This window comes from Gouania willdenowi, chromosome 24 (genome assembly GCF_900634775.1).
Source record: "Gouania willdenowi chromosome 24, fGouWil2.1, whole genome shotgun sequence".
NCBI classification, from domain to species: Eukaryota; Metazoa; Chordata; class Actinopteri; order Blenniiformes; family Gobiesocidae; genus Gouania; species Gouania willdenowi.
This window is the reverse complement of record NC_041066.1, coordinates 25,436,022-25,446,451: the sequence shown is the minus strand read 5'-3', so window position 1 is coordinate 25,446,451 and position 10,430 is coordinate 25,436,022. Positions and strand designations below refer to the sequence as shown.

Here is a 10,430-nt window from a genome sequence, read left to right as displayed (position 1 = left end):
AGAGTAGAAACATGTGATAAATGTTACTGTTGCTTTACACGTAGAAAACAGTTTATTGGAATATTTCTGCTTTTGTTTGAGGATTAAATAGTAAATAAAGATGATATATATTTACATTATGTAGCATTCTGTTAATAACTTGTACAATGTGTATATTTCCTGTTTTTAGATCAAATATGCAGTAATAAAAACATAAATAATGAGTCTTGTGTTACTAGGTGTGTGTTTGAACCAAGCAGTTAATGGTGTGATGTTTAATACTCTAATATGTAATATTAATAGTGATAGTAAATGAGTATATTGTAATTTAAAAAAGGCAATTTACAATTTAGAAAAGAAAAATCAACCTTTTTTATGTGTTTACCTCTGACGTTCTTTTTAATAAATTTCATTACAGGATAATGAAGATAATTCCTCATGAGTTTCTTCAACAGAAATACAATTTAGTTTAGTTATGTTTTAAAACATTCTGAACGTACAATGACGGTTAAGAATAATGTATAAAGATCTCACTGCTCCTATTGGTCCACTCTGAGTCCAAACGTCAGTTGAACTGGTCTGGCCTAAGTTACATTATTAATATACATATATATAATAATTATGAACACGAGTGCAATGTGAAAAAACAGTCAGTTGATTTGATTCTGAGTGAGAGTTGATTTAAATAGTGATTCTTATTCCAAAGTAGTTCCAAAAACACTTTGTAATATCAGCTCATTCACACTGCCATGCCCAGGGGCACGTAGACAGGCATAGCCTTGGGATGGAACCCACAACCTCTGGATCAGAAGAAGAGCTGAGGCTCAGGTATGTTAGTGTAGGAAAATGGAAAAAAGGTGACGTTCGAGTGTGAATTTTACGTCAGTTGAAGTCTGAACTCACAGTTTCTGTTCCTAGAAATGATGAATCAATAAATCAATAAGTCAAACACATCATTAATCCACAACTATGTCACTGAGTTAATTAGCATTAGCATATGTAGCTTCACTGATTAGCTGATCCAATCACCTGTGAGCAGCTGTTAGCGTTTAAAGGCAGATTTCAAACAGCTGTTAAAAGGATGCACATCTGTCACCTTGAAACTAATAGAAGTGCACTGTAATGTAATGTTTATTAATATCATGTTTTATTAATGATGTGAACATTTAAAGCAGACTTTATCAGACGTGATCACTGTGTCTCGTTGATGTAATCAATAATATTTCACTGTGATCCTGGAGTTTCTTTCATCCTAGACGTGAGTTGGTTTCACTGGAACTTCAGACTTGATCAAGTTTGTTAAATCTGAGCAAAACCAGAAGGAAAATGATTCATTAGAATAGAAATGTGATGTCATCAGTGACAGAGGTCGACTCCTCACCGTTGAAGTCAGCAGTGATGATGAGGTCATTGTTTTTGAGGAAGCTCCTCCTCTGCAGGTGTCGTTGGGAGATGAAGGTGCTCCATCCGTAGTCGTTGCTACGGTAACATAGACAGCTTTTATCCCACGTGGCTCCAGACGCTGGTGTTGGTCTTTGCCATTGGAGGCTGTCGTCTGGTCGGAAAAAACAACGTGGATAGTTGATGCTAGGCTAACAGCTAGCTGCACACGGCGGTACTTTTCCCTCTACTTTGTTTGTGAGAGATGATGTCACTAATGTGTGTGTGTGTGTGTGTGTGTGTGTGTGTGTGTGTGTGTGTGTGTGTGTGTGTGTGTGTGTGTGCGTGTGCGTGCGTGCGCGCGCGCGCGTGTGTGTGTGTGTGTGTGTGTGTGTGTGTGATTATTTGTGGAGTTCATCCAGTGGGAGGTTATGTGGGAGGGGCCTATGTATAGTGTATATACCAGTATATAGTGACACTGAGTGTTTTCCCATCATCTACCTGTGGTGAAGCTCCTTGTTGAAGACATCCTGTGTCTAACATCTGGTTCCTGGTCCACGGTTACCATGGTCACCTGTCTGTTCTTTACGGGCCACTCCAGCACAGCGTCGTTCTCCCCACTGCAGAGGTGCAAAGCCACGCCCACATAGTCATCGTACGCCGCCTCCCGTCCATTGGGGTACACGCTGATACCAAACGAGTACCCCTCCAGGCTGTGGAAGCATCTGCTCCTCAGAGCGGAACCAACCGGGGTGGTAGCCAGAACCCCGGTGAAGTTTTGGATTTGCCAAACAGCATTAGGACAGATAGTTTCAGTCAGAGTGATGTCATCGATCAGAATAGATCCAGAGGAGGAGTTTGATCCTCTGATGCCCTGAAACAAATACCGGAACTTCTCCCTGACTCTGAGGGTCACGCTGGCTATTTTCCAGCTCTCATCTCCGTCTCCTTAAAGATACAAAACAACAACATCCTGTTGATCATAGGAATGAAGATCAATAATGAAGAGAATTCCTTCTCTAAACACCTGTAATGGTGTCTATTTTTCTGACGCTGCGTACGGTCCCTGTGCCGTCGTCAGTTCTGACCCATGTGACCAGTTTATCTCCAGCTGTTCCAGTCATCTTATAGAAGAAGTGCAGACACTGCTGTTCTCTGATGGGGTAAAGGATGCGTGACTCCAGTATCCCACTGGTTCCCTCTGCACCAGACCTCGTGTCCAAGCTCATGAAATAACCAGAATCTGGAAATCATTTACTTTATTACTGTAAGTGACTCATAGGATGAAAACTATATCATACTTCATTCAAAATGAACACATTTTATAAAAAAATAATTGTAATCAGGGTTGGGATCAATTACATTAATTCATTTGTGCTTTTTTTCTTATCAAAATAGATGGTTTTTTAAATTGAGGCACTTCCTTATTAAATAAAGGTTGAATATTTAAAATAAGTAATACCTCTACAACGGCCTGTCAGGGTGTGATCAGTAACATCTGCACTGCTCACAGTCTGAACCCAGTCTGTATCGTCCTCCTCGTTCTGGATCATTCCACAGATGTTGATGAGCTCAAAGGAGCACTGGTCCAGGAGTGTGTGTGTGTTGGCTGCACACACACACACACACACCACACACCACACACACATACACACACACACACATACACACACACACACACACACACACACACACACACACACACACACACACACACACATACACACATACACACATACACACACACACACATACACACACACACACATACACACACACACACACACACACATACACACACACACACACATACACACACACACACACATAACACACACACACATACACACACACACACACACACACACCACACACACATACACACACACACACATACACACACACACACATACACACACACCACATACACACACACACACACACACACACCACACACACATACACACACACACACATACACACACACACACATACACACACACACACACACACACATCCAGGCATTTTTCTTGGTTTCAATACAAAAATAAACCGTATTCTTACATTTTTAAAGTTTAATTATTTAATTATTATTTTTAGTCTCATACTTTTACTGCTAATTCATGTTCTACTTCATGTTAATAATATATAATTATAGATTTTATTATATTTATTTTTTAAACTGATTTATCTTATATATAAATGATATTTGTAAAGTTTCTAGTTTAGTTAAATGTATTTTATTTGCTGATGATACAAACATGTTTTTGTTCTCGAGAGAATTTGTAGCAAATTTTGGATTCATCACTTCATAATTAAGTAAAATAAAAATGTGTTTCATCAAAATTAACTACCACTAAATCTGAATAATAGAAAATGTACAACACGCAATCAAATACAGGTTCAAACACATGGTGTAAACATTGAAAGTGAAATAAAATAATTATTCCTGCGAGTAATAATTGATGGTAAATGTTAATGAAAGAGAAGAAGGTTATAATTTAAGAGGGAAATCAAATCTAAAGATTTGCAGCGTTTGTACAACAGTTAAAAGTATTTGTGCAGTTAAACTGTAGAAAATCAGAACTGAATTTAAAATAATTCAGAGCATAATTCTGTTTAAAAAAACATTAAGAAATGATTCTTCAAAGATATGTTCATAAATAATAACCACAATGTCCAATGTTATTTTGAGTAAATATATATATATCTTTGTAAAAAGGTTTAACTCATGTAAAAAGCATTTATATTACAGTACAGTATTACATTACATTGATTGTTTATTCAAATTAAAGTTTTCTAAATGTTAATAAAACAAGACTTAACGTTTAAGTTAGAAAATATAGGAAACAATGACGTGTAGGATTAGATACTTTTTTATATTAATGTAAACTATGGTTCATAAACTTTTTTGGTGTTTCACACTTTGAACAAAGTTTAAACCCCCAAAATAATCCTGACAAATATCACATTTTCACATTTATTGAACTAACAGGGAACAAGTAACATCATATTTCATAAGAAATCAAACATCAAAAACTAAATTAAACTAATTATCACCTGCATTAAAAACAAATGTAAAAGTGCAGAAGTTAAAAATACAGAAAATAACCAACTTTGACAAAACACGTGAGGAAACAAAAAAGCTTATTATTTTTACTTTTCTGCTCCATGTGAAGAACATAAACGTAAATCATTATTTTTACACTTATTTAGTTCCCAGTCCATATCTAATGGTCTAATTATTTAATAAACTTTTAATTTGATACATTTTTAGGGTCTCATTATTTATTTCTTTGTGTGTAGGTGTTATTGATCTTTATCGATCAATGAAGAAAGGTTTTTAAGATTGGTAGCACTGATGTAAACTAAGATGCATAAGAATTTTAAGACGCAACTGTTTTGTTGTTATTTCTTGATGTACATTTATTTTGTCTTATAATAAACGGTTTTTAGTTGCAATTTACATGATTAAAAAAGATAAATAAATCAAATAAATGTTTTTTTGAAGCGCTAATATCTCCACACATACACATCTGCACCTCTACAACCACCAACATTATTTCCTCCTAGAATGAGCTTTTATTTTGAAGTGCAGGCTGATGAGAAGTAAGACCCACCACAGTCGTACATGCGGTTCAGCCTGGTCACGTCCACTGAGCTGAAGTCCAGCCGCTGACCAATCACGTCGTTGAAGTAGGGGATGGTGGTGGTGATGGTGGGAACGCTCTCGTTCTTGTTGAAGGACAGTGGCCTGTAGTGCATGATGGACTCATAGTCGTACGGTGTGTTCAAGTCAGTGATGAAGTCGTCCTCGTATTTATTAAAGTTGTGTTCCTTCCCTGTTTGGACCAGGGTTCAAAGTCATATGAGTCAATATGTTGTCATCATTATAGCAAATATTTAACAACTCCATAAAAAACATTATTTAGTGAATAAATGACATTTCAGGAAACACTTCTGCTGATCATCACTGCACAATGGTTGAAATGAATGAATAAAACATAAGTTCTCTCACTAGATGACGTGTTATTATTCATTAAACCATCTAACAGTGAGTTTATGACTATACCGTACGATGCTCAAAGTGGTAAAAAGCAGATAACGCTGCATTGGATTGCACTCGTAACCAGAATAAATCTGAAAGATTGAATCAGAAAAGTGCAATAAAACAACCCTGACCCAGGAACTGAGGGACGATCCAAGCACCCTGAGTCGGTCAAAAGAACATTTTAGTAAAATGGCGGCGCCCTCTGTTAGACGTAAACAGTCATTTTCTCCTCAACTCCTTAAAAGTGTAGAATAACTGTGTAGAGGTGTTTCCATCCCTACTCTGTTCATGTGAACGCTGCTCTGTGTTAGTAATGATACCGTATAGGTCAATGCACTCTCTACAGTCTATGGTTCTATGAAGCAGGATTCACCCCGTGGTGCGTTCAAGTCTTACTTAAAGTGTAGGACGTCTCTCTCTCTCTCTTACCCTTAAGGAGCTAATATATAATATATATTTATCATATATATTTTTCCAGCAGTCATTTTTGCTCCTCGTCAGCTTAATGTGGTCAGTTATGTTTTCAGACTCACTGAATGAAACACATTTACCTCAGACGTTAAAACTGACGACTTGGATCGACTGATATGGGATTTTTAGGGCTGATGCTGATACCGATTAGTCTTAACCGACGACCGATACAGACGAACGATTTTCTTGAGCCGATATTTGGAGCCGATACTACTTGTGCTCGCTGAATTTACATCATAAAAATTACACAATGATGATAAATGGTACGAGTCTCAATTTTTTTAAAAAATGAACATTTATTGATTTAACAAAGGTGAGGTAGAACGACACCAAGTAAAAAATATTTAGCAAATATTAAAAACAGGTGATGTAGAACAAGAACAAGAAAAAAATATTTCTGCTCTCAGTAAATAATGCGGATCAGCAAACGCAGCTGCCCACATCGGCCGATGCCGATACACGTAAAAAACGCAGAAATCCTCTGAAAATATCGGCTGGCCGATGTACGTCAAAATTAAAAGTCCTGAACTTTAATTTCCAAGTCTAAATTGGTAACTAGAGTCCACACCTCTGGCAAAAAGACACATTTTAAGTGCAGTATGTAACAATTTAAAAGATGTATTTACAACAATGGACAAAGGCCTATTTTAAAAACAAAGACAAAACACTTATTAGGGTCATTGTTTTCTTGAATAAACTTAAATGCTAATGTTTTAAACTGCTGCCTGTAGGAGCTCATCACCAGTGTGTTAATAGTAAAGAATAAAGTTAAAAACCAACCTTCTTCAATCTGATCCCACCAGATCTTCACGTAGTCGTCTCTGTCTGAGCGAGACTGTTCGTGGTAGAATCCCAAAGCGTGGAGAAGCTCATGCTCCACGATGGCCTTGGTGTCACACCTGGCTCCGATGGACACGTTCTGACCCGTTTTATCGTCTCCAACGTATGACCAACATCTGAAACCATGATGGGACTTTCACGACATGGAAAACCTGTCACTGTTTTTCTCTCTGTCAGTTTGTCAGAGGTGATCAATACTCAATGGGATGTGCTTTACAAACAGAAACAATACAAATGTAATATGTGTTGTTTTATTATATTTACAACCATTGTTTTGGGTAAACATGAGTATGTTGTTGTTGTTGTGGTAGTGGTGGAAATTTGGTGATATTGGTGGTGTAGTAGTAGTAGTAATAATAGTAGTAGTAATAATAGTAGTAGTAGTAATAGTAGTAGTAGTAATAGTAGTAGTCGTAATAGTAATAGTAGTAATAGTAGTAGTAATAGTAGTAGTAATAGTAATAGTAGTAGTAATAGTAGTAGTAGTAATAATAGTAGTAATAATAGTAGTAGTAGTAGTAATAGTAGTAGTAGTAATAATAGTAGTAGTAATAATAGTAGTAGTAATAGTAGTAGTAGTAGTAATAGTAGTAGTAGTAGTAATAGTAGTAGTAGTAATAGTAGTAGTAGTAGTAGTAGTAGTAGTAGTAGTTAGTAGTAGTAGTTCGTAGTAGTAGTAGTAATAGTAGTAGTAGTACTAGTAATAGTAGTAGGCGTCGTAGTAATAGTAGTAGTAGTAGTAGTAATAGTAGTAGTAGTAGTAGTAGTAGTAGTAGTAATAGTAGTAGTAGTAGTAGTAGTAGTAATAGTAGTAGTAATAGTAATAGTAATAGTAATAGTAGTAGTAGTAGTAATAGTAATAGTAGTAGTAGTAGTAGTAGTAATAGTAGTAGTAGTAATAGTAGTAATAGTAGTAGTAGTAGTAATAGTAGTAGTAATAGTAGTAATAGTAGTAGTAATAGTAGTAATAGTAGTAATAGTAATAGTAATAGTAGTAGTAATAGTAGTAATAGTAGTAGTAATAGTCGTAGTAGTAATAGTAGTAGTAATAGTAGTAGTAATAGTAGTAATAGTAAAAGTAATCATCGTAATAGTAGTAATAGTAGTAATAGTAGTAGTAATAATAGTAGTAGTAATAGTAGTAGTAATAGTAATAGTAGTAGTAGTAGTAGTAGTAATAGTAGTAGTAATAGTAATAGTAGTAGTAGTAGTAGTAGTAGTAATTGTAATAGTAATAGTAATAGTAATAGTAATGTAATAGTAATGTAATAGTAATAGTAATAGTAATAGTAATAGTAGTAGTAATAGTAGTAGTAATAGTAATAGTAATAGTAGTAGTAGTAGTAGTAGTAGTAATAGTAATAGTAATAGTAATAGTAGTAATAGTAATAGTAGTAGTAGTAGTAGTAGTAGTAATAGTAATAGTAATAGTAATAGTAATAGTAATGTAATAGTAATGTAATAGTAATAGTAATAGTAATAGTAGTAGTAATAGTAGTAGTAATAGTAGTAGTAGTAGTAGTAGTAGTAGTAGTAGTAGTAGTAGTAGTAATAGTAGTAGTAGTAGTAGTAGTAGTAGTAGTAATAGTAGTAGTAATAGTAGTAGTAATAGTAATAGTAATAGTAATAGTAATAGTAGTAGTAGTAGTAGTAGTAATAGTAGTAGTTATAGTAATAGTAATAGTAATAGTAGTAATAGTAATAGTAATAGTAATAGTAATAGTAATAGTAGTAGTAGTAGTAGTAGTAGTAGTAGTAATAGTTATAGTAATAGTAATAGTAATAGTAATAGTTATAGTAATAGTAATAGTAATAGTAATAGTAATAGTAATAGTTATAGTTATAGTTATAGTTATAGTAATAGTAATAGTAATAGTAGTAGTAGTAGTAATAGTTGTAGTAATAGTAGTAGTAATAGTAATAGTAATAGTAATAGTTATAGTTATAGTTATAGTAATAGTAATAGTAATAGTAATAGTTATAGTTATAGTTATAGTTATAGTAATAGTTATAGTTATAGTTATAGTTATAGTAATAGTAATAGTAATAGTTATAGTTATAGTTATAGTAATAGTAATAGTAATAGTAATAGTTATAGTTATAGTAATAGTTATAGTTATAGTAATAGTTATAGTTATAGTTATAGTTATAGTTATAGTAATAGTAATAGTTATAGTTATAGTTATAGTAATAGTAATAGTAATAGTTATAGTTATAGTTATAGTTATAGTAATAGTAATAGTAATAGTTATAGTTATAGTTATAGTAATAGTAATAGTAATAGTTATAGTTATAGTTATAGTAATAGTAATAGTAGTAATAGTGCAGCTCACCCAGAGAGCTTAGTGAAGGAGATGTAGCTCTTCTCTCCGTCGTACGGCTTAAAGTCCACACAGGACCTCAGACGGTATTCCTCAAAGGCCTGAAGGATCACACCTTTGGCATTCAGGTCTACACAGGAAAAACACAACGTGTGGTCCATCACTGTGTTAGGGTGTAAATCTACTGTGATGTTAGTACCTAAAGAGTCAGTGAGAATGTAAGGAATGGGAAACTTCCATCGTCTGGATTCATCCAGGATTGCGTTCCTGCTGGGCTGTGAGAAGGAGAACGTTGTTTAAGAGTTAGGACGTTTTAAATTGATTCAAAAACACTGTGGACTTACATCACCAGCAATGTCGCCTTCAAACAAATGTGTCAACCCTGGAAATATCATCATATGATGTATTAGTTTAAGCTCAGATGTCAATCAGCGTCAGTATTAATACCTCTGTTGATCTCTGGTATGTCCTCTCTCAGTTCTCCTCCATCTGCATTATCATCTAAAACATCAGATCATTGTTAGAGGTGGAGACCAGCAAAGACCAAGGGCTGGAACTTAGCATTAGCATTAGCATGTGTTGCTGTTGTATTCAAAGAGAACTTACCAGCAGGTGTTGGAAATGCTTGGACCTGCAGAAGCAGAAAACGAGGCTGTGAGACGTATGACTCTGAGTTGTTTTTTAGAAATCTGGAATAAAATCTCCTACCTGTAAAACCACTAACGCTCCGATCAGTGCTGAGATTTTCCTCCACTCTCCTTCAGCGCCCATGATGAGAAGTGATTCTGCTCAGTAAACACGTCCATAAAGACAGGACAGACCTGAGAAGAACTTTGGTCCTGAGTTTCTAATCAGTAACAGCAGGTTGCTCTTATTGCTCCTCATAATGCTGAGTGATCAGGTGTTCACACACACTCAGAGGAAAACTGCTGACACATCACAATCAGATAGAGAAGAGGAGGATGAAAACCTGAGGACTGAGTTCAGTATGTGTGGTTTACACCAGTCTGAATGAGAAAGTCCTAGACATATTTATTCTTCTAGGGAATTATTCCTTTACTGCACCTTAGTCACATATGCAGATCTGATGCATAGTGTGGATCAATAAAATCATTCAGGATGGATTAAAGGATCCTCCACTGTTTTTACAAGTTTGTCATAAAATCTAATAAATGTCCTTATTAGTATGTCTAACATTATTATGCACCCTAAACATTTAATTACATTTTAAAAATCCATCTTAAAATCATGTGATTGATGATGTCACACGGCCCCACTGCCTGTAAACATCCCATTGTTTTCTATTGGAGTGAAACATTCAGCCTGATTTATAGATCATTTAGAAGCTTTTTAGATCTTTTAATAGCTTTTTCAGTCACAATAACAAC

General features: G+C 34.8%; 1 protein-coding gene across 1 annotated transcript; it reads right to left on the bottom strand.

Annotated features, from left to right (window-relative positions):
- Window positions 1-282: 282 nt before the first annotated feature.
- mep1a.2 (meprin A, alpha (PABA peptide hydrolase), tandem duplicate 2) lies at window positions 283-9,900 on the bottom strand. The gene is made up of 13 exons (XM_028439599.1): window positions 9,751-9,900; window positions 9,649-9,673; window positions 9,490-9,543; window positions 9,387-9,424; window positions 9,242-9,317; window positions 9,055-9,172; window positions 6,662-6,837; window positions 4,980-5,201; window positions 2,822-2,968; window positions 2,387-2,602; window positions 1,861-2,307; window positions 1,361-1,534; window positions 283-1,284 (listed from the first exon to the last, which is right to left on the bottom strand). The coding sequence occupies exons 1-13, from the start codon at window positions 9,811-9,813 to the stop codon at window positions 1,232-1,234; spliced, it is 1,809 nt and encodes a 602-aa protein (XP_028295400.1). The 5' UTR covers window positions 9,814-9,900; the 3' UTR covers window positions 283-1,231.
- Window positions 9,901-10,430: the final 530 nt, after the last annotated feature.